This window comes from Toxotes jaculatrix, chromosome 16 (genome assembly GCF_017976425.1).
Source record: "Toxotes jaculatrix isolate fToxJac2 chromosome 16, fToxJac2.pri, whole genome shotgun sequence".
Lineage (NCBI taxonomy): Eukaryota > Metazoa > Chordata > Actinopteri > Toxotidae > Toxotes > Toxotes jaculatrix.
In genome coordinates, this window is record NC_054409.1 from 6,313,332 (window position 1) to 6,338,139 (window position 24,808).

General features: G+C 44.6%; 1 protein-coding gene across 4 annotated transcripts in view; it reads left to right on the plus strand.

Moving 5' to 3' along the window:
• shroom3 (shroom family member 3) overlaps window positions 1-24,808 on the plus strand; it is a 47,716-nt gene that overhangs the window by 15,439 nt on the left and 7,469 nt on the right. For 2 of the 4 annotated variants that reach the window (XM_041059605.1, XM_041059607.1), the window contains 16 exons: window positions 2,741-2,923; window positions 12,297-12,422; window positions 14,463-14,684; window positions 15,123-15,448; window positions 15,536-15,791; window positions 15,968-16,018; window positions 16,218-16,703; window positions 16,954-17,250; window positions 17,364-17,790; window positions 17,904-18,037; window positions 18,259-18,405; window positions 18,519-18,991; window positions 19,152-19,379; window positions 19,597-19,804; window positions 19,995-20,307; window positions 22,426-22,502. In XM_041059605.1, the coding sequence (XP_040915539.1) occupies window positions 2,741-2,923; window positions 12,297-12,422; window positions 14,463-14,684; window positions 15,123-15,448; window positions 15,536-15,791; window positions 15,968-16,018; window positions 16,218-16,703; window positions 16,954-17,250; window positions 17,364-17,790; window positions 17,904-18,037; window positions 18,259-18,405; window positions 18,519-18,991; window positions 19,152-19,379; window positions 19,597-19,804; window positions 19,995-20,307; window positions 22,426-22,502 (3,954 nt within the window). Of the gene's footprint in view, window positions 1-2,740; window positions 2,924-8,481; window positions 9,195-12,296; window positions 12,423-14,462; window positions 14,685-15,122; window positions 15,449-15,535; window positions 15,792-15,967; window positions 16,019-16,217; window positions 16,704-16,953; window positions 17,251-17,363; window positions 17,791-17,903; window positions 18,038-18,258; window positions 18,406-18,518; window positions 18,992-19,151; window positions 19,380-19,596; window positions 19,805-19,994; window positions 20,308-22,425; window positions 22,503-24,808 lie in introns of those variants that run through there. The other 2 variants (XM_041059606.1, XM_041059608.1) reach the window with 2 other exon arrangements.

The following is a 24,808-nucleotide window of genomic DNA, read 5'->3' on the forward strand; positions in this document are numbered from 1 at the left end:
ATCTGTGTAAATACAGCAATGTGTTCAGGTTCAGGTTAACTCTCCTGGGAATAACTGTGAGTGTAAATGATCCTGAAATTCATCTCTTTTTATTATTTTTTGAGGCATTTTATGCCTGTACTGGACAGCCAATAGTAGAAAGATGAGGGGGCACTTAATGTGGACCCTCCCAAGGGAAAGTGAACAAGGGCTTGTTCAATACTTGAAACCCTGAATGAACACAAGACCAAAAGGAATCACAGCACCCGCTGAGAGGGGATCAGAGATCAAACACCAGGAGTCAGCGGATAGTCGGAGAAAGATTAAGGAGAACGTTTGCACCAGAGACCATCTCTGAACAGTGACAGCGGTTAAAGTCAACCACATGTTATCATGTGACTCAAATCAGTACAGTAGAGCCGTCTCTATGACAACTGAGCAGCTGAATCCGTTGGTGAAGATCGAAAGATGTGGTTAAAAACTTGAAACTGAAAGGCTTTTTTGTTTATTTAATCATTTTTGTATTTATTTATTTGGTAGGCTATCGATTTACCTTTCAGAAGATTTACTGTGTCACGATATAATTTGCTATTGTTATGTAAAATGACATTGTACTTCTGATAGAATGTTTTATCCCTATCTAAAGCATAGTTGGCTTAGATGTACAAATGATTTCAGGGATTTTCTAACCCTGCCAGTTCTGTGAGTTTGAACAAAGTTTTGACAAACGGCATGAGGTTCAGTTGAAGGTCAGAAGGCGTTTAATTCATACTTTCCTCCTCTGACTGAATGCTACTGTTCAACTCTGCATGTCAGTGTATGTACCTGAAAACTGTTGCATTCAGGTGAGTTCTATGTGTGTGGTGTGTGTGTGTGTGTGTGTGCATGTGTGTGTGATGAAACGGAAAAATGGTATGTGACAACACGGTCCCTCCTGTTCTGGTGATTTCAGGGTGTTGTGGCTGTCACACATTCCTCTGACCAGCTCGACAGGTTTCACTTTAATGGTCTTTTATCTGTGCGCCTGTGTGTGTGTGTGTCCGTGTGTGTTGTACATAGATGTCTGCTGTATGAATCTGTTGTGAATACACAGCAGTGGAATGTCCTCAGTTCATAATATAAGTCTGGGTGTGTTTGTGTGAGTGTGTGTGTTTTTAGAAGTTGTGTATTGTGTCCTTCATTCATCTCCGTCTTTAAAAGGATTGTAGGTTTAAATTGCTCTGCGTGGTGGAGGGAGGACACTGCTCTTACTTTAATCACAGACTGAGGCGTTTGTTATCTGATGACAAAGGGATTTATTGTCATACACTGTATAAATTCTGATATTAAAAGTTTGTTTTTAACTGTGACTTCATCCTTTTCCTCAATCGTTGAGCTACAGTAATGTGCAGTGTGCACCTCACAGACCTGATGCATAATTAACCACCATGATATCTATGGACATCAGTCCACAATCTATAAAGACAGAAACATTCATTAAAATACTAAAATATATGTCACATCAGTTAAATGTATGTCTGTAACAGTTCATACATTTAACAGTTCATACATTCATCTCCACAGTTAAATGTATGTCTGTAACAGTTCATACATTTAACAGTTCATACATTCATCTCCACACATTCAACAAGACACTGTGGTGGTTTGACTTGACCCAGATTTGATTGCGATGCGGGGAAAATCAAGAACGATTGCAATCAGATTTGTGATCTGGCCAGCAGAGGCAATTTTATGTTACTACGCCAGCGAGCCAGCGAACCAGCTCACGTGGAGGAGATTGTATGTGAATGTAGAGATAAAAAAGCAGAAATACAGGACGTGTGTTTACAGAGGAATCCAGAGCCAGAGTGGTTAGAGTCGTTGCTACAGTCAGGAGTAAAATGCTGGTGTGTGTGTGTGCGACAGAGAGATTTAAACAGAAAGTCATTTTCTTCTTCCTTTGTGCAGCTAATCAAAGAACACACAGGAGTATTTCCACTTCCAGGATCCTCTGACCTCTAAACTTTGACCTCCCTCACTGTTGATTCTACCACAGTTGACCTTTGAACTGCAGCTTACTGAGCACGCTCTGTAGGCCCACTGTGGTGAACAGAATTTCATAAATGACTTAAATGTGAATGCAATGTTATAGAAACAGAGACCAGACATGCAGATGGTCCTGTTTGAACTGGTTGGACCTAAACGCATCACGCCTGGTTTATTTTGGCAGCCGTGTGGTGATTCTGTAGGTGTGGTGGCTGTAGATTAGCCGATCTGCTCTGGGCCAGAAAATCAGGTCTGGATGATTTGGTTTATTTACGAGAAAGATTAGAACAAGAGCAGTGTTGTGAAAGCAGCAAGTTAAATGCTGAAAATCCATCTGTTACGCTGCCATGGACAAAACCCAGCACTTCCTGAAAATATTTAACAGTAAAAGCCTCATGGCGGGTCATAAGTCATGATCCCTCCCTTCCGTGGTAGGCTTTTATTGTGAAATGTGGAGGAAGTGTTAGTGTTTTAATGTTTCATTGACAGCAGTTTAACAGGGATTAGAAAAACATCAAAGTTGAAGTAAGTGAAATAATTAGTGATTAAAAATGTGACAGTATGTGTGTTAAAGAGAGTAACACAGAGCTGCAGAGTGATGAATATGATTCACTGGCTTTTATCTGGGAATTTATGTTATTAGCACATTTATTAAAATTTAATTCAGGGTATAAAAGATTATGTACAACCAGGAAGGATTTCTCATCAAAATAACATTTTCTGTCTCTGTCCTCAGGGAGTTTGATTCAGGATACACCAAGGAATTTGGGACATCACCTCCCTCGCTCCCTGCTCTTCCTCCTCCTTCTCCACCTCCTCTTTCTTCTTCACCACCACCACCACAACAACCAGCGCCATCGCCGTCCCACCACAGCAGACCATGTTCAGCAGGAGGAGTCCAACTACGCATCAAGAACAGGTAGGCGAGTGCCGAGAACCTCTATCAGCTGCCTGAACCATAAACCTCTCCCCTTAGCAACAGTAACTAGGCACAGCAGGACTGTCAGTCTTTGGATATCGTTGTGGTGTGCATGAGTTTCCGTTTCAGCCGCAGCGTCCCTGACAGGGACTTCCTGTCTGTGATGAAGGTTCCTTCCAGTTCTGATACGATTCTGAACGTGTTGGATGGTCGGAGGAAGTGATGTCAAATCTGTGACAGGTTTACTGCTGTCAGCTGAGGAGGTCATCACCCCTGGTGTTAGGATGTCCTGCCTGGGCTTCCTTTGTGTGTGTGTGTGTTACGGTCAGAGGATGTTTCACAGTGTCCTGTCGTGTGTTTGTGACTAAGGTTCAATCTCAGATCAACCACCTCACAATATTTTCTTGTGTCTTCTTTTAATCTAAGGTTTCTGCAGCTGACACTTGTCACAGGACTTGTTGATTTAACTGTGTGATCATTTTGGAGGATGTAGTTGGTGTTTCTAATATTTTGTCTGCCCGGAATGATATAAATGGGTGGACAAAATATTAGAAACACCTCCCTGAGGGTCCACACTCAGTGATAGTGGATTAGAATAAATACTGCAAACGTCAGCACATCGCGTCTCCTGCTTCGTCAAGTGTTGATTTTGTCAATATTTAACCAAAGACACCATCTTTTCCTAACCCCACACCTGTGTTAGGGATTTTCTTTGGCCACTTTAGCGCAGATGAAACCAGATGCAAACTTGCAGTCCTCTAATATCTATTTGCACATCCGGTAGACAGAGTAGTATTATCATTTGGAGTCATGCATCTATGCTTTTCACAATAAACAGCTTCCTACTGCTGCTGAAAACAAGTCAATGAGGGTGGAGAGAGCGAAGGGAAACAGTGAGGTTGTGCCTCGTAAAACCAAAACCATGAGCTGAAAGACACTACAAAGCTGTTTAGAGGCGAGAACTACAGGATCAGGTGATAAGTTTCCACGGCTTCATTTCAAACACAGAGTAATTTGATCCGTTGTTGATGTCAAAATATGGATTAGAGCAGATTTAACCAAGCGCTTTGAGTCATTTTAACAGAACCGTGGAAAGGATCATCATGTTTTAGTTGCCACAGATGGATGGTCTTTGAAAACAAATGGAAAACACTGGCAGTGAACAGTTTGCAGAGGGATTTGTTATTAACATTTCCACATTGAGTTGATGTGAAAAATGTAATCTCGTCAGCATTATAGTTCCTTCAACATGTAGCTGTATATGAACAAAATCCTTAGAAAACAGGGTTGATTTTTCTGTGTTTTGTATTTCTGGGATTTCAGTCTGCAGTGCACTGGAACTGCACTGGTCCTCTATATCACAGTCGAACCGTTGTCTAATTCAGTGTGATGAGAAGGTACAAGAGATGTGTGTAAGTTATATGTTATGGTTTTGTGTGTCAGCATATGAGACCTTGCTACAACATTTGCACATCCTCAGTTTTGTTGTCAACACTCAAGCCTCCTTTCTATCCCTCTCACTCTCACTTTCCCTCTCTCTCTCTCACACAGACACAGACACAGACACACACACACACACACATACACACACACACACACACACACACACACACACACACACACACACACACACACACACACACACACACACACACACACACAGTGTTATGTGTATAAACTCAGGTCCGTACAGACAAACAGTCTATAAATACTGACACTCTGCTACAGCCAGTTTCATCCTAATATGGAGGTCAGCTCCTGGAAATACTCAGTGTGTGTGTGTTTGTGTGTGCGTGTGTGCGTGTGTAATAAACATCCCAGCCTCAGGAGGGTGCTCGTGTGACTGCAGACAAAGCCCTGTCCTGTCCTGTTGTCCACTGTTATCATCGGAGTGTCAGAGCTGGAGCCTGGACTCAGCTCTTTACCTTGTTCCAGAATCTCCGCTGCAGAGCTCGCATCTTCAGGATTATATGCAGCGCTTTTATTTTGGAAGGGTGACCAAACAGTTACAGCAAGCTTCCTGCAAGTTTGAAGTTAGTTCTTAGCTAGGTGTCTGAAGTCTGCTGAAGTGCTGCTGAGCAACATGTTTGTGGGAGAACTCCTGGAGTCAGCGAGACGTTAGAACGCACTCTGCCGTTGGTCACATAAACAGGCGAAATGGCTCCCTTCTCCCACAATCCCCTGGGCCATGGGCGGTTATCAGATAACATGGAGAAGACAGGAGTGGATAGAGGGAGTAGAGGATGGGAGGGGGGAAGGCTGGGTGCTTGCGTCCCCCATGAGGCTGGGTGTTAATCTGAGGAGGACAGACAGGCTGATTTCTAAACACCCACAGAGCCTTCCTCTGACTCCTTCTTTCCTTTCCTTTTCTTCTGTCTTACCCCACTCCTTCTCCCTCTTTCCTCTTCTCACCCCTCTTTCACTCCTATCCTTTTCCTTCCCCTTTTCCCTTCTTTCCTCTCCTTCTCCTCTCCTCACATCTTTCCCTTCCTTGTCATCCTTTCTTTCCCTTCTTTTCCTTACTCCTCCTCTCCTTGTCGCCTTTCCTCTCCTCTTCTCTTCTCTCCTCTTTCCTCCTCAGATGTTTCTTTAGTTGAATCACCACATTTTTCTAAAACGACATCATCGCATAATTGCACAAACACACACACACACAGTGCAGTTTTATACAAACAAACTCCCTCATAGAAAACATAAGTACACACAGATGCACACAGACACACACACACAGTCCAAAGACAGACAACAAGTGCAGTCTAGAGTTTGTCCCTGTATTAACAGACCTGTCAGTCAATGTGGGAATCGTAACAGCATCCAATCCTGTGCTTTGACTTTTGACGGTGGGCGGGGCTCAGGCTTAGTTTTTGCCTGACGCATCAGTAATGTTGCTATGGTTACCAGTAGTTTGATACACCTTGAGCTGTGGTCAAACTGTTGACCAGATTTTTAATCTCAGTGATGCTTTTTCTGATTAATTAAAGTTTATAGAAATAAATATAAGAATATTTTCACGCAGACACCAGGCAGCCAATCAGAGAGCTCGATTTCTCTGTCCATGGTTATAGTCCAGTTTGTGTTTGCCTAAGTCCTTGATGAGTTTGGAGGGGTCCTTGAGAAAGTTTCAAACGTTGCTGATTAGGTTCCCAAGGGCATAGAAATGGTTCCAGGGGCAAGGAAGAAGTTTTGTTGTGTCCTTGACAGACTCCAGGTGTTCTAAGTAGGTACCACGAGACCTTGAGAAGGGTTTGCAAAGGGTTCTTTAGTAAGTTAACTAGTAACAGAGAGTGTAGAATCAGCGTTGTTGTTACAGTTAGCTGTAATGTGATTGAATGACATGTCCTGTTACACAGTTTAAACAGAGACATACTATCAGGTTCATAGGGCATTGAAGAGTTTCTGGGGTTCCTTTTGGAGGCTCCAAAGGTCCATGAGGATGTTCCAGCAGTCCATAAAGAGCTTCCCAGAGCCCTTGAGGTGGCTTAAAGTGTCCATGTACATGCATACACACACACACACACACACAAAGAGTTAAAGTGTGTCCTCTGGATCAACACTCTTGCCTACCTCTCGCTTCGTTTTTGTGGTAGATCAGAGAGATTATTGTTTTATGGGCTGGAGGAACAGTTTCCCACGGCAACAGATAAGGTCTCTATTCAAAGAGACACACCCTGCGTGTGCACACACACACTCACACACACACACACAGAGTGGGCAGTAAAGACAGCTTGAGTCAGACTGTGTCAGTACAAACAGTTTCACAAAACTTTTTCTTAATAGTTCATAAAAAATTTTATCAGCTCTGATTATTTTTCCATTTAATGGATGGATTTGGATCCAGATGCAGATTCAAAATGACATATAATGCACATTTCTTTTTTTTAGAATAACACATTTAGAGGACTGAGTGCTTCGTCTCTCAGCTGCTTTTGCTAACAGTAGAGTTAAGGCAGAGCTCAAACCTGGCAACCCCACCACGAGGACAGGGCTCACTACATCCAGCCAAGGTTGGTCAGGAAAATAGCTTCAGTGCTAACTTCTGCTACAACTACAATGCATGTTCACCTGATCAGGAAACACATACACCTGTGTGGGGTCAGCGTAGCCTTAACACCTGGTTTGGACGTTACAAAGTGAGAGGATTTCCACACACACTGTCCCATCATCTGTTTTATCTGTGATCTCAGATACATCTGATGATATTCCCATGACATATTATTCCCAGGAATCCGGCCACTGCAGCGCCAGGAATTATGCTTGTTATCACATTGGTTCTTGAGGATGCATTTAGTCCTGGAATGAGTTCCAGGATTCTTCAAGAAATTACCAAACGTCTCTGAGGAGGGCTCAAGTTGTTCATGGGTATTTGAGGGCACGTGGTGATCCTGGCTGGGTTTTCACGGAGCGAGATGCTAACATTAATGTGTTAAAATGTAACCTGGACCTGGTGGTGGTGGTGCTAAGGAAAAGGCAGTGAAGTTTATCCACAAGGGACCTCGGATATCTATAGCATCGTGCCAATGCATCCAGCAGCTGTTGAGATATTTCAGTGCAGACCAAAGGGGGCGGACCCACCGACTGACAGCGCCCTCCACAGAGCCATGGCAGCATGGCTAAAAACACTGCCAACTGTTATTTTTCATCATAGTTTTTGTTGACAAAATTACTAATTAATAACTAATAACTCCCTAATAACTTTTTAAACACGTAATAAGTCATGTATCAAAAGTTGGTCAATACTGATCCATCATTCTTAGTCTTTGCTGATACGTCTCTACGTGTTTGGACTCTTGTCTGTCTCACAGTGATAATCGAAGAGCCAATAATAGTGAGTTCATTGTTCCCTGTGGAGCCACATGCTGCATCATGAGATGTCTTTCTCCCCACGGCTTCAATATCCATTTTGGTTGCGCTGAGCTCAGTAATCCACTCTTTTCAACAACTCGCTGTCTCTCTCTCTCTCTCTCTGTTTATCTGTCCTCCCTCTTCCTCCTCCTCCACCCTCGTCCTCCTCACCGCCCTGCTGCTCCTCCCTTCCGCTCTCACCTTTGCACTTGTTATTGCATCTTCTTTACCTCTCACCCTTTCCTCAAGTTATTCTCCATTTTATTTTTACTTCAGGTCTGTTAAACAGCAAAGTTGTGGCCTTCCCTTTACTCTCATCCTTCACCCCATTTTCATCCTCCCTTTCCTTTATCTCTCTTACTATTTCCTTTCTTTCGATCTTCTCTCTCTATCAGTCTTTTGGTTGCTTCATTCCTCAGTATCTTCCCCCTAACAGCTCTTATCTACTCTCCATCCTCCCTCCCTCCCTTTCTTTCTTCTCATTCCTGCCTCTCTGTTTTTCCTCCCTCCTCCTCTCTCCCTCTCTCTCTCTCACACACACACATCAACAGCTAACGTCCAGACCGAGCCGTGCCAAGGATGTTTACTTCATGCTTTTATCGTACGGCGGCCTAATGACATTTAATTGCTTCGTTTGCTTAATGAGCTTGGGGCCGGGCCCAACGCAGTGCGACTCAGTCCGACGTGCCAGCCCCAGACTGGAACTGGAGCAAAGATCAGAAGGTGCTACAGACGGAATCAGTAGTTTGTTATAGATGAACATAGAAAACAGAAAAAAATAGAGCAGTTGCACCCGAGTATGTTTCATCATTTTCAAAGGAGATGCCACAGACGGTGGAGTGCAGCATTAGAGACTCATTTGACTTAAAGAGAGGGTCTTAATTTGTGTAAGATTTGTTGTAGAGGAAAGAGGCTCTTAGGTTAAAGCTTCAAAAAGGTGTGGCAGAAGAAGACGACTGGAAGTTTTGCAGAGTGAAGTGGTTTTGTAGAATGCAGTAGAGCAGAGGGCAGAGTAGCTGGGCAAGTAGGTTTGGAAGTCGTACATAAAGGAAAACCTGTAAGGGAACAGTTCAGTAGAAATTGGAAAAGAAGTTAGAAAAGAAGTAGAAGTTTTTTAGAAGAAACCAAGCAGCTCTTAAGACAGAAGAGTAAAGAGTGTAGATATGGAACAGTCAAGCATTCTCTAAGAGCAGATTTAAAAAGTAGAGTAGAGCAGATCAGAGAGCGGCAGAGGAGAAACTAGAGTAAAGCGCACTTTGGATCGAGCCATGGAGCTGCTGGAGGTGTTCTACCGCAGGAAGCTCCGGAAGAAGCAGAAAAAAGCGGAGCTGGGCCGGTCGGACGGGGCGTTGTGTCGGTCGCCGTCGGAGGCCAGCGTCAACGGCCTGGCGACTGGTCTCATCTCCAAAGTCCTCAGGTTCACCTCCAGGTAAAAACAGGTCACATGTTTCACTTATTCAGTCAGACTGCTGAGAGACACTGAGGGAATAGAGGTCAGGTTTGTTCAGGTCAAGAGAGCATGTATTCACCAGTGAAAAAAGAAACACACATGATTGACTTGGTTTACACGTTTTAATATTTCTTTTTAGCACAAAGATTGTCAGTGTTGATCAAACCGAATGTGATAATCATTGCTGGAGCGGTGCTGTGATAATGACTCGACTCCAAATTGTACACCCGAAAATTCAGGACTCGAATAGCAACTGTATATTTGTACCAGGTGAGATTTTTGTTTTCAGGACTGCAAACTGAATGTGCAAAATGAATCATTGTGAGGTGTTTGTAAGATTGGACATAACAGTTTTCACTTGATATTTCTTGATGTTCTGTGATTCAGACCTGACCTTTGTATCTTTCTGTGAAGTGGACATCGAATTAGTAACTCTGACATGGAGAAATGAATACGAGAGGACGTGTTTTTATGTCTTTATCTGTATTAATGTGGTCCAGGTTTCAGGATTAGACCTGGAATCGAAATATAAACCGTATCAAATCACACCATACCCAAGCCAGCCGCTCAGACCTAATGGAGAGGGTGAATATCAGTGTAAGTGCAACAGCGACGATAACGCGTTGAGGTATTCCAGCCATGTCCTGTCATTACCCAGGATCCTGTGGTTCAGAGACATGCAGGCTTTCATGTCTCTGTCTCCTACTTACTCAGATAAAATCTTTTCCTGTTTATCAGTGAGGATAAATACGGTGCAGCAGAACATGTCAAATATGACGAGGACGAGGAAAGATTGTTTCAGCTGCCGTGCTAGGCGACGTCTCTGTTATCACAAGTGGTTAGATAACACGTTTCGTAATTAATGATGGTGATGTCATGAAGATTATCGCCGCAAAACAAAAACACTAAAATGAAGAGGTCATAACCAAGAGGAAAGCAGGAAAATGTGAAAATACAAAAAAAGTAAACAGCACATTAGATGAATATGAGAGCTTGTCCACTAAACACTCAACAGCAGGTCTTAAAAGCAATATGTAATGCTAATCTTAATCTTAACTATTCATCTTTTCAGAATCTTTATGATTTGGTATCTCAAACACTGTGACAATGCTTTCAAGACCTAAAAGGCCGATACAGTTACACGTCCTGTCGTCATCACATCGTCCAGGCCGTCAGTCCGTCTGAAACACCACAACAACGGCAGCACACAAGTCCCAGGAGGGCAGCAGACTCATACCTGCCTTGCCTAAGTCAGAACTGAATTAAAAACTTCTGAGCACAGTTCAGATATCACTGTAGGCTGTCAGCCTTTCACATGACTGTGACTGCATAATGATGTCCCCCGTTCAGACATCAGAGGTAAATAGACCTTTGAAAGAGGATAGCGCTTGAGCTTGGGTCGACAAGGCTCCCTTAGATGGGGTGCCCTGGACCTCCACAACACACTATCAGTTTTCAAAGACAAGAAGAATAAATAGTCCTGCCACAGATGGTCTGGCGCCCCCACAGGTCCATAATGCTGGGTTCGGGGCTTTATGGGGGGCCAGACCATCAGTCAGAAGACACTGAGACAGACTGAATCCAAAGAAGAACTGTGGCAAGTTCTCCAAGATGCTGGAACCACCTTAGTGTCAAGTACCTTGAAAAACTGCAACTGGTCTCGTTTTAAAGACAAAGGGGTGTCACAGCAAGTAATGATCTGATTTACTTTTAGTGCCACGGTACTGCCCAGTACACTCGGAATGATTGCTTAGTACATTAATTAGTCCCTTTCTGATTACCTTAAGATGAAAGGGAACATTTTGTCGGATCTGAATAATAAGTATTAAAACGTCATTAGAACCTTCTCACAACCTGCAGCAACGTTTCTCTGGTCTCTGCAGGATGAGTACACATGTTCTGATTCAGACACACAGTATGTTTTCACCAGAACGTGGCTGAATGAATATTACTGTTGCATGTGTGGAAATGTTTTACACTTTTTTTTTTTTTGTAATATTCAATTTTCTTGAAGTTCACTTTTTTCATTTTTGGGATTTGAAGTGGAAGGGAGAGGCAGAGATAGGAAGAGGCTGAGTCAGATCCCAGATCAGTGGAATGAGATCATACAGCTGTGTGTGTGTGTGTGTGATTAGGTTGAAATAATCAGTTTTCTGGTTGCAGCTCTGATGATAAACTTTGCTTCCTCGCAGCGGTTTGAGGCATTTAACGGATGTGTCAATGAAAATCTGTGTAGAATGAAAGGAGACAAATGTGGTATGAAACACAGAAAGCATGATGCAGTGTGAGTGCTGGATGTTGCACAGCTTTCTGTTAAACAGCCATCTTTATTTTAAGGAACAGCACGTAAATACGAGCAATACAGTGTCACAATGATCGAAATTTGTTTTTCAGTGCTTCAGTGGAAGTACTATTTGTTTTGTTTGTTACACTAAATAAATCTGTAGCTGGACTCAGTAGACCTTAGCTTACCTTAACATAAAGACCAGATCCAAAATCCAGTATCTTTAAAGCTGAAGTGCCCAAAAGACACTTTGGTTTAACCATTTCTCAGCCGGGTCCGGTAACTTGCTCTAATCTCTGCTGGTTGCCTAGCAGCAAAAGTAGACATTTAACCTTTCCATGATATTTTGTAATAATTTCATCTCTTTACATTGTGGTTTAAATGTTGTTTCAAAGCTTCCACTGTGTTTTAATTCTGATGCAGAAAAACAGTCCTGATATTTCAATAATTTTTTTTTCTTACTTATATAGTCTATAAAATTTCAGAATCAGTCTCAAAAACATGTATAATTTCTGTGTCAACACAAAAGGTAACTCCTCTTTGTGTCATTAAATCCCTCCCAACGTACAGAGGCTAAACTCTTTACATTTAAACATTTCCTCCTGTTGCCACCCTCAGAACAAACATTACAATTTTTAAGCTAAAGGTGGTGAAGTGTTTTTTTTTTTCTCCCTTCGAAGAGTATAGTTCGTTAGTGTCGTTTAAGGTGTAACATTTGTTGCCGCACTGTAAACACACCCATGAGTCCAACACTGCTCATACGCTAATTGTCCCTTTTTGTGTTGTGACCCCGACAGACGCCGTGAGCCAGCATCTCGTCCTCACTCGTGGCATTCAACAAAGCTCGGTGAAGGTCAGCAGGAGTCGGAGCAGAACGAGATGGACACAATGAGCAGCGCCTGGCACCACAGCTATCACACCAGGTCAGCGCTCGAAAACAGCCCTGACGGATTCCTGCCGCGTACTGATACTCTGTCGTACTGTCACACTCTGTCAGCACTAACAAACTCTCTGTTTAACTTCTTGTCGAGCTGAACTTGTTGACTCCTCTGGCTCAAAAGTTTACAGTTTATGGCTGTGAAGTTGCTCTTATGTAGCTGAACGTCAGTGAGGAAAGTCATTCATCAGTCGTACATCATGTGCATAACTACGCATACAGTATAGTGCAGTATATTGTCCACCATTCAAGGCAATTTTCAACCTGATTTCTTCCCTGTGGGACCAGTGGACACATGTAGTCTTAGATAACAGGACAGTAACAGTGGGGTAATAACTGTAACAACAGAAGATAAGAAACACATTGATTTCTATTCTTATATTACTCTCTATTTCTAACATACTAGTAGTTTAAATGTTGTTTTAGTGTTACAAGCTGTACAGTGTCCTGGATCAGAATGGTATAAACTTGTCTCTGTCTGTCTGAGAGGATATTTTGAAGCCTTGGGTTATTGGGTTTGCCTCTTTCCACCATCAGGGTCACCCTCTCAGAGGGTTGTACTTCATGTTCATGTCAACAGACATATAACGTTTCATGTCTTATCTTATGTCTGACTAACAGACACCCGTCTTCTCTAACGACATTAAACACGTCCTGCTTCAGAATTTCAGCTCCCAGGTTAAAATCATATGAATTTGACTTTTTTTTTTTTAACAGTCCTTTAAGTTGTATAATTTATGTAGATGATGGAAAAATGGCAGTTCTGCAAAAGCAAATGATCTGTGATCAGACTATGACATGCAGAGTAGTTTACATAGTTTATAGTTTTCCTGAGGAATTTATGGACAGTGTTTGTCCAGCACTAACTGTGGTTCATGTCACTGGGTGAAGGACTTTGTTTAGCTGACAGAGGTGCAGAGGTGGATCAGTATGAGCAGCTTTTTGTTGCTGTCTATCTGCTCAGGGATGTGACCTTTGACCCTCTGCACGGCCTGTTGTGATTGTGAAGTGTCTAAATCAGTTCAGTTGGTGATCTCAAGCTTTTTATTCTTTACCTAAGTGTATGATGATATCCAAAATGCAGTGGTTTGAATGCAAATTATGCATTTACAGGCAATTGCAGCATAGATTAAAGTTACCTCAAGAATGAGGACTCTTGTGTTTTATGTGAAGTGGATCTGTTGGTCATCAGAGGAAGTTACATCACTGATTCTTCTAAACAGCAGTGAAGGCCGAATAAAAGCCTCTGATGTGTGTGTGTGTGTGTGTGTGTGTGTGTGTGTGTGTGTGTGTGTGTGTGTGTGTGTGTTGAGTGGACGGGGGCATTGACATCGATGCCTGTAGAGAAGGACATTCCTGATGCCCCCTCCCCCTCACCTCTAGGTCTCCCATGGCAACGGTCCCACCACCCACCCACACACACACACACACACACTGACTGTCGTGTCCTATTAGTAAAGTAGGGATTTGAATAAAAGTTTTGTAGTCAAATTTTTGCAGCTCTGTCATAGTGGAAGTGAAATCCTCAGTCAGACTGAGATTAAAAAAAAAACTGAAACAGAAGTTTGAGACAAAGTTACGGACACACAAAAAAAAAAAAAACCCTACAGACAGAAACCGACAACAGAGACTGTCCTCTTTTCCAGAGCAGTAATTGCATTGTGTTTGGATGAAAGACTTGGTGGGTCAAACTGTGACGTAGACACAGACGCAAACACACACACACACACACATTTACATTCCAGTCAATTATCTAGAGTGAGGTAACGACTGATTCAGCAGCAAATCACCAACTTTACAACCAACAGTCAGGACGCACAAAGCTTCTCTCAGACATACACCTCGTGCTGTACATGTTCTGGCAATCACGTCTTGTTAAACCTTCTTCAGAGCGTGTAATAAACCAATCACCTAATTATCATCTCTTATACACAGAAATCAGCATAAGAAAAATGTGCTAAACCTTAGCATGTTCATATGCTGTTGTTAGCACAGGTGTCATTGCCTCTGTCTCCGTCTCTCTCAGTGCCTCAACCACCGATCTGTCCGGAGGTTTTGACTCTGGCGGCAGCTACCTGAGGAAGAGTCCGGACCAGTACAGCTCTAGGGGCAGCATGGAGAGCCTGGACCCTCCCCAGCCCTCCCAGCTTCACTCCGGAGCTCAGCACCACCACCACCCGCTTGGCCATCACGCCCACAGCGGACCCCACCCCGCCTACTCCTCCTGCCACCAGCTGTCCTCTGCCAGGTCCATGCAAATACACCTCAGCAGATATTAGTGTATTAGAAGTTAGTTTTGAAGTGACCTGTTGACCAAAGGTTTCCCTAAGTCTACTGTTCGACTGCACTAGTCAGACCTGAACATCAGCAACAAAGATCATAAGATCCTTATTGTGTACTATGAAAATCCTCCCCACACATGACGCAGAGGCCACTTTGTCACTGTGTGTTGTCCTTTTGTGTGTGGTTCTTTTGAAAGTACCATATTCAAGTACAGTTTGACTAACCTATTGTGTCCTAGCTATAAATACCTCAGCCTGCCTTTTACATTGCTGTATCAGCTGACATCGGTTCAGTTAACTGAGATTGTTGCTCACAATCTGTCAATGTGATTGCTCTTTAAACGAACTAATCCATGACTACAAGAGTGTAATGATCTCAAAGTAAACCTCTCATCATGCTCCAGGTCCTCCAACAGCATCGACCACTTCCACAGCAAACGAGACTCCGCCTATTCTTCCTTCTCCACCAGTTCCAGTATCCCAGAGTACCTTGCCTCCACCCCCTCCTTTAGCCCAGAACGCTCTTATTCTCTAGAAACCGTCCCTCAGAGAGGTGGAGGAAGTGGAGAGATGCAGCAGGCTGACATACGTTACATCCGGACAGTTTACGACGCCCAGCAGGTCCTGTCTCAAGAGCATGAGCTAAGCTCCACCTCCTCTGCTTTGCTGCGCAACTGCGATTCCAGAGGCGGCGGAGGGGCGAGGCCCGGGCTGAGCCGAGATCTGCAAGGTAAAGTTTCTGTTTCAGGAGTGGCTTTCAGGTAATATCATTGTGATGTGATGGCATCACTGTTTCTCTTTGTGCTGTTGGTTCCAGGTTCACTGGGCGGGGTCTGTTACCGTGGCAGCAGCAGTGGCAGCAGCAGCAGCAGTAGCGGCAGCAGCAGCGGTGGTGTGCCAGCTTCCAACAGGCACAGCGTGGGTCCAATATGGGGCCCGGCAGCCAGCCGCAGCTCCTACGAGAGCCTGAAGGGGGCGCCGGCTCCACCAAGACGCAGCGACAGCTACGCAGCCATCAGGAACCACGAGAGACCGAACTCCTGGTCCAGTCTAGAACACGCCCGGTCACTACGGTGAGTAGGGTCTGTCACAACAGGGTACTACCAGTGAAAGAGTCCAATTACTATGGTAACATGATTCAAAAGCATGTGGTACAGTATGATGGAGTACATTTATATTAAATACTTGTATGAAATGAAATGTTATTCAAACTAATCTAATTTGATCTAATCCAATGTATTTTACTCAGATCTCTGCAGAAAGGTTCCTGGCATCACTCCAGTGGCTCTGTGGCCTCAGGTAAATGTTAATTCTACCTCCATGAGTTCACTCAGTTTAAGAACAGAATAGGATCCAAATATACCATTGAATTAATGATCTGTCATTAAAAATGTGATCCAGTTTAAATAATCTAGTTACCCTTTAGTTAGAGGACAGCCAGTACAAGCTGTTTTATCATTAAACCTCTGTATTACTATCATAAACATCACTGCTGTGGTTCCAGCTAAAGGCTCATACAGCACAGAGGGTCAGCTCCACACAGTGATAGAGAAGAGTCCAGAGAGCAGCCCCACCACAAGGCCCCGGCAGGGTGGAGGCTTTCCCCAGCCTCCTCCACCTCCTCCTGAACCCTCCTCTGGACCTGCAGGCCCCACCCCGCAGTCCGGTCGGCTCATTCTTCCCGCAAGTGTGTACCCCGTCCCCCAACTTGAGCCCCACTATGCACAGATGCCCAACTCCAACACTGGGCCTGGCTCCTCCGCAGTGTACCCCGCCCTCGCCAAGGAGAGCAGCCGACAGCAGCACCAGGGGCTGCAGGGAATCAGAGGGAGGGATGAAGGAGCAACAGAGGGGCAAAAGGACGGAAAGATATCAACTACAGAGAACGGACACCAAAATAACATTTCTTCTTCACCATACCCGCACTCCTCTTATTCAACATCTGCCTCTTCACAGCTCAGGACTCAAGCACACGAGGCAGACAGGTGATGATTTGATTTTTTAAAAATCTTTTATACTGATATTTCAATACCTTAATCACTCACTGCCAAGTGGTTGTAAAAGGTTAGTAGCTGGCTGGAGCCAATCCCAGCTGACATTGGGCAACAGGCCACCTATGGGCAATTTAGAGTTGATGGTTAACCTGCATGTCTTGACCATGGGAGAAAACCCAGATTGCATGAACAATTGTTCCTATTGACCCTTAATTCTAACTCAGTCTTTGACTTTCATCAGGCCTCAACAGGAAGAGTCCAACCTTGGACACTACAAACCCCAACTGAAAAGTGCTGGAGGGCGATCAGAGGGTCAGCCAGGTGCCCAAAGGCCCCGAAACCACCAGGAACCTCACAGTCAGCGCTTCCACGAGTCCAGTGCTCATAAAAACCCTGGACCTCACAGCCAAATGTTCCAAGAACAGACCCAAGATTTCCAAAATCCACACATCCAGTTGACCCCTGGACCCAGGGCCCCATCATCACACGAGTGGAGGGACCCATACACACCTGTCCAGTACAGGGAAACCAGGAGCAGGTATGGAGTGGTGTGTGGGTTTTACGTCTTGGAATCATATTTGTCCATGTCACCGCGGCATTATGAGATTGATGTCTGTTCTCCATTTTCTCCTCCTCCCTCCCTCCCTTCAGATCAGTGGACCAGATCAGCATTCATCCAGACCCAGTGGCGTTCTCCAGGCCCGCCCAGGGCCAGATACCACCTGCCCACTTACCTGCTCAACCTCAGCCTCAGGCTCCACCCACCCCCGCCTCCCAGACTTCTCCCCGTCACCTCAGTGACTCAGCATCTCTGCAGTACCAGCACTGGGACCACAGAGACCGGGACAAGGACAGAGAGCACCCACTGACTCGTCTGGAGATTGCCCTCGCCGAGGTCCAGCGATGTGCCAGCTCTGACAGTAACCATGGCAACAGTAGCTTTACCGATGGCAGCCAGGGCCCTGCCCGCAGCCTCTCTGTCTTGGAGAAAGTCAGTCGTTTTGAGCGGCGGGAACGTGCGGGAAAGCAGCGTAGTCACAGCACAACCAACACACACAACAAAGCCACCCATCTACGGGTAACTCCAACCAAACCTGTCTTTTGAATGAGTAAAAAGCTTAAGTCATGAATTTGAAAATGTCTGAAAGCTCCTTGTGGTGCTGCTTCACTGTTCTGTGTTTTCTGAATCAGACGACTGAGAAAGGTCGCAGCTCCACCTGTGGAGCAGACAACCTGAGGAGCATGCTGGAGAGAAGCACCAACGGGACCAAAGCCCAAAGAACTCTGAGCTACAGAGGAGGCAGCAACGACCACATGAGATACAGGTAGAAGAGCTGCACATAACTGTTACAGTCAGAGCTAAAAACACTGCATCAGATCTGTATAATCCCCAAAAAATGTATTTGCCATTGTAACTGCATTCATCACAGTTCCAGCCATTGGCCATATTGGATTTATATCCACTTTTGGTTATAGTCAAACTGAGGCACATTTGCTGGAAGTAACTCCCGATCAAAAGGCAGTTACATTTCTGTGTGGTGTTCAGGATCCCAGCTGATCCCAGTTCAGCCCTGCAGAGGAGTCGCAGCAGCTTCCAGCTCAGTGAACCCAAGGAGGGTGACAGCAGCAAAGACCTCCCCCGGAGACAGACCACACAGGAGATGCTGGCCTCCATGCAGGACACATCCAACAAGTTAGTGTCCTTCTCTAGATCACAGTTGCTGTCCACTTTGTCCTAAAACAGGTCAATGTCCAGAGTCTCTCTAAGCCATCCTGACAGCATCCTGGAAACTTGTCTCTTATCAGATCTTACAGGGACACTTTGAAAGACGCCCAGTCCAAGGTCCTGCGGTCCACCTCCTTCAGACGGAGAGACCTCAGCTCCTCGGTCAGCCCTCCACCTTCAGCTCCTCCTCCCGTGTCCTCCTCCAGCAGCCATCAGCCTCCACCCGTCCCTGCCAAGTATCACTCCCTGGAGAAAAAAGGACCAAAAACCATGCCTAAACCACAGGGCATCGTCATCGTGCCGCAGTCACTTCCACAGGTCGCGTCCCCTCACACCCCGAAGGAGCGGCACATCGTTAGCCCGGAGGTGCGAGGCCCGAGCCCCCCAGCTCTCCCCAGCGTCCCGCCAGTTGGACCTCCTGCTCTGATACGGATCTGCGGCCGCAAGCGTTTGACAGCGGACCAGAAGAAGCGTTCATACTCGGAGCCAGAGAACATGAACGAGGTTGGGGTTTCAGATGCTGAGACTGCTGCCCTCTTCAGGCGCGGAGGAGGTAAATAAGAAAACACTGTGAAAAGCAGACTGATAACAGCTGTGGTAATATACTCCTCTATCCTGTGTAATACAAATGTCAGTATTATGGAACATCAGAAACATCTGGAGTCTAGATGAGGCTAACCACAGGCCATGACCCTGATCTCCCTCTCTGTCAGAGACCAGCGTGGCAGACCGGCGGAAGATGTTTGAACTTGCAGCGAGTCGCATCGGGGGCGAGGCTCCTCAGAGCGCCACGTCAAGGCCCGACCTACGGCAGCTTCAGCACGACGCTCTCGCCGAGTACGTGGAGAGGAAGAGAGGCGCGAAGAAAGACGACGGAGGACAGAGGAGTGGACCACGGCCTCGCAGTGCTTATCTACAGCCTGACCATAGCAACCATACGGGTGGGTGGGGGAAGGGAGTGATGTGTAAATAGCCAGGAAAAAAAAAAAACAGTGAGTGATGATGATTTGATGGGTGGATGACGTGTGTATGGCAGATAAAGCAAATATTTAAGTGAGAAACAGAAAAAAAACTGGTATATTAATCAGATCATTGCTTTCTTTCTCCCTTTTTGTCCCTCCCTTCTTCTTTTTTCCCTCCTTCCTTCCTTCTCTCCAGTCTCCCCCACTTACTCAGAAACCCTCAGCCTCTCCTCCGCCTCCAGCTTACTCTCCCTCCAGGACTCTGGCCCAGATCGAAGTTTCTCTGGGGAGAGGCGTCTCTGCTCCACTCTTCCTCCTGGAGCCGACCTGCGGAACCACCAGTCCAACCTGTTCTACCCGGGCAGGGTGACGACTCCAAGGCCCCCAGCGCACCCAGCACCCAGGTAACCAAAGCCAGACACTTGCTGCAGCTAAATCTGGCATTTTGCCTTACTGATGGTGTGGCTTTCGGGATTACACTGTCAGGCTGTTGCCCGGTTGCTCAACTCCTTTGGTCCAGACCAAAATATTCATGAATTATTATAACTTAACATTAATGTTTTAATAACTGTTTTTCCTGGTTTCTGTTCCCAGTGCTCCTCCTGGTTCCTCTTCTGAGCCCCAGGCCAAGTTCCTGCAGGATCTCACCCCTGAAGCAGGTCTCAGCAGACAGACTCAGTCTTTTAGCCGAGACCCAGGCCTGGGCCTCCAGCAGCGGGGCACGGAGCCACAGCTCAACCTGGGACTGTCTAAGCAGCTCAATGGGGCTCTGCAGAGAGCCGGGTCAGATCGCAGCGCCGGGAAGTCGGCTTCTGCTGAGGATCTCCTGGAGCGATTCGAGGAGAGACAAGCGACTCCTCAGCACTACCGCTCCCGCTCCTCCCCCACCATGGAGACAGGAAACCAGGTAGCCCTGCACTCCCACAAGGGGTCATGTATTAGCTTATTGCAGCCCACAGCTACTAAATTTACTGTGGATTTCCTACAAAATATACAAATAATTAACAATGGTGACTTTTTCCAGAGACTTACAAAGAGGTGTAAAACATGGTTGTCCTTTATTCCCCTATTTAATATGGTTACACACATTTTAGGACAGAGACTAAAGAACAAAAATCAAAGAGACAGACATAGAATCAAGTGTTTGCAGATGATACAAATATTACAATTACAACAACTGTTGTTCCTCAGGGGATTTTGCTCCCTGAACAACACAACACTAACCTTAGTCCCCCTCATCCATTTGAATGAGGCCAAGGATGAAACAAACTGCAATCTCACGACTGTCACAAACTGCTGAGATGACTTTCCACAATCTCATAGTACTTTAAACCACTGCTTTGCTGTCCAATAAAGCATCTTGGTGTTTCTGTAACGTTCTGAAACCGACGATCCAACATTCACACCGTGAGAAAGGAGCCGGGGATTGACCTTCTCTCTCTAGCTCTCTTTTTTCACTGGTTACACAACTATTTGTGGCACTTTTTCACATGCAACACTATGGAGGCCTTAAAAGAGAGACTGTCTGAAAATATGCACCATTATCCCCATATTTATTGATATAGCATCTTACAAACTAGTAAGCGTACCACAGTCTGTCAGCTCACTGGAGAATGTTGTGGACTGAACATATACTGGCCTCAATTATATCAACGAAGCAAGGATTTTGTTTATTTTGTTTGTTTGCTGATTTTGCTGTGATCGTATTTGAGGGTGACTGTCTTGTCTGAATGGATTGGAAGTTTCAAACAGAAAGTCACGATCCTTGTGGCACTGCCATTTACTTGAAGACATTTTGCCGTTAAGGGACAATTTGGCCCCCGGAGTCACACAGGAAATTCCCAGAATCCTCAGTCTTTCCTGTGAGGTGCCAGAGAGCCGGAGATGGTGGCTGGGCGCTGTCCGATGTGGATGATGGCAAAGATAACACACGCAGAAAAACACACACATACACACGCACACGTACATATACATATGACAAACACAAAGGAATGTAGTAAAGGATGAATTTGTTGTTTATCTGCGTCAGTGATCAGAGCCGCTGCTGTCTCATAAACATCATTACAGTTCAGTGAGACAGACAGACATCCTGTCCTCTTACTTTAAACAATAGCTTTCACTGCAGGATGGTGTTACAGTGTTGAATTTTTAGGTTATTAGTGTCAAACAAATACATTATGGATCACACATGGTGAATAACTTCAAAACAAGCTGTTTTCCGATTTCCAGTTTTTGATTCCAGGCAGACTCTGGTTTCAGCTGGGTTTTTTTTTTTAAATGAAAATCTACTGGAAAATGACTTGAGACTTTGTCTGAGAGCTGTTTTGAAAATAGTCTGTTGATATGTGAGTCAGTTGCTGAGCAGCAGCCTTTATCACTGCAAAAGAAATATAACTACAAAAAGTCAGATTTTCCTTTTGTCATCATTTCCTTGCACACACTCACTGTGGTACTGTGTGAAGTTGTGTGTGTTTTTTAATGCAAATTTAGAAATTATGTCAGACATAAATATTTCAAACAGACTTGTTCAGTGTTCAGTGGAGGATCAGTAGACCCTGCAGGCCTGTGTGTGTGTGTGTGTATTTTTGGTGTGTGATAAGGTCTTTGGTCAGACATGTGATTGCTGTTGCCAGCGTCTGGATGTATTTTTTTAAATGGGTCAGAGAAACAGAAACGGGACCTCATACCCTAGATTCAGATCCTAGATGTCAGGTACAACTTTGTGATCTCTGAATGAAACAAAATGTTATATGTAATAATAAAAGGCGATAATTAGGGGAACACTTTCATTTTAAGGTCCCATGGTTTCCTAAAATTTCCCAGCAGCCAACTGATACATAACTTCTAATATAGATTTCCCAGAAAGAACTACTGGAAATAATTTGGTACAAAAAAAACTTTGCAATTCAACAAATATAAACAATGTTGTATTAATGGTGGGGTGTCCTGTGGCCTCGTGGTTAGAATTAGCCAAAGCATGGGATTATGATCCAGTCTTAAAAGGACTTGTGTCTGTGTGTTTCAGGACTTCCCTCCAGGTGATGTCAGGATGTTTGACGTGTTCACCTCTGAACCTGGACGCTGCGCTCTAGCGAAGGACAGGTACTGAAGGGCGTGTGATCATGTGACCAAACAGCTGGTGGTTCAAATCCCAGAGCAGGTTTCACTGTTCTCATTTTTCATGATCCCTCAGTTTAGTTTAGTTTAAACTTTAGTGGTATGAATGTAAGAACGACTCATTTTAACCAGCTTGAACAAAACGTCAGGCTGCTGTTTGTTTCATGCAGAATAACTGAAGGACAGTGGGAATTCACTTCTATGACTGTGCCAAAGGTTTCGCTCTCTTCCATAATAGGCTGTTAACAGTCAGTCTGTGTGTGTGTGTGTGTGTGTGTGTGTGTGTGTGTGTGTGTGTGTGTGTGTGTGCTTCTGGCTTTTTGCTATTTTAAAACCAACTGTGGCCTTATGAGTCCATGTGCCCTGCTGCTGTCGTCACAGAGCGACAGAGGTGGAGAGAGAAGAAGGAAGAAGAAGAGAAGAGGTGAAAAGCTGGATGGGAAAGAGATTGAAAGAGGGAAAGGGGGTATTGGGAGAGGAGTAGAGGAAACAAGGAGAGGAGAGAAGGAATGAGGGAGCAGGTGAGAGGAAAAGTAAAGAGGGAGGATGTTAAAATGGGGAGAACATGAAAAGCAGAGGAAAAGAAGTGGAAGCAGGGAACAAGGAAGTGAAAAGATATAATGTGGGAGAGAGGGGGAGAGAAAAGAGGAGGTGAAAAAAAGGACCACGGAGGAGAGGCAGAGGAGAAGAAATACAGATGAGATATGATGAGAGGGTGTGGAATAAAAAGAGGGAGGAAGTAAAAAGAGAGAGAGAAGAGAGAAAGAGAAAAGGGGGTCAGGAGGAGGGAGGAGGATGGGGTGAAAGGAGAGAAGTATAAGGGATGATGGATGGAGTTGGCAGGGAAGAAGAGAATGAAGGAAAAGAGGAATTCAAGTTTTTTTTCTCTTCTTTAATCTTGTTCAGTGGTTTCACATTTGCTGAGTTAATCTCAACTTTTACTAATTAAGTTCAGTTTAGTTTATTTCTTTATTTTTGTTCTTCAAATGGTCAGAAGTTAAACTCCAGGCAGCTTTAGAGGAGGATTTCTGGAAGCTCCCGGAAAGGAAGCAGGGAGTATCCCTGGGCATGAAGAGCAGACCTGACAATGATAGGTGAGAAGTGATGGAAGGAGTGAGGAGGAGGAGGGGGAGGAGGAGGAAGAAGGTAGGAAAGGAGACAAAGGAGTCGGGGGTTTGGATGGAAGGAAAGACAGAGATAAGGGGCACAGAGGAGTGGAAGAGTTCAGGAGAGGTGAAAGGGAGGGGGTGAGAAAGGGAGGATTAAAAGACAGGAGGAGTGAAGAGGAGGAGTTAAAAGAGGGAGAAACCGAGGAATTTAAGGAAGCAGAGAGGTCTCCCTGGCACAGAGACAGAAAAATAAATAAAATACCAACTCCAGTCCACAGGGATTTATCAACTTAAAACTCTTCAAGATGTTTGGTCTCAAAATGTGAAGGTCAAAGGTCACTTCAGGAATTCTGTGTGTGTGTGTGTGTGTGTGTGTGTGTGTGTTTACACAGATTTGTCTGGTGTCTGAATATAACCGGGAATATAGATGCAGCACAGCTGGTAACTGAACACTGACCTTTAAAAATCAGCTCATGAAATAACACACAGTTTGTTTTTTTTAACCTTTGAACTTTACCTATATTCATTTTTTTACATTTTCCAAATCATCAATCAGCTGTTAGAGGATGCAGTGTTCATTAGATCCACAGTGATAAAAGTGATGGACAGATCAAATACACACTGTTGAGGTAGCTATTCTTAGCCTTACCAGTGGTGGAGCTAATAATGTGTCCTGCGGGTGGCACCAGGCAAAAGGTCACAGGGTTATGAAAATCTCATGGATGTATTGAGAGAAGTGGATGCAGCAGAAAGTCAGACTGAGTGCGACTTAAAAAAAAATCCCCTGTGTCGCAAAATGCATTTCTCCCGTAGACAAAATAAAAGAGACACCTGATCTGAGACACCTCGGTTGGACATTTTGAATTGCCAGCAGACTCAATTATTACCTTTGCTGTTCATTTTCAAACCCCAAATGTTTAATATTTGCAAAAAGCTTCCTATTTGTTCATCACCTGAATGTTAAAGTTATGGGACGAGCAGGTGAGGCCAAGAGACGAGACACTAATGCACATTAACAGAGACACAATCTAAATGGAAACCAGGAAGAGAGGAAGTATTTTGGGTGTATGTATTGGATGAGCAGTGTTCAGCTGAGGCAACTAAACTTCAGGTATATCTGTGCAGAGATCTTCAGTGTCTAAGTATCAGTAGTAGTGGGACAGCTGTAAGCGGTCAATAAAA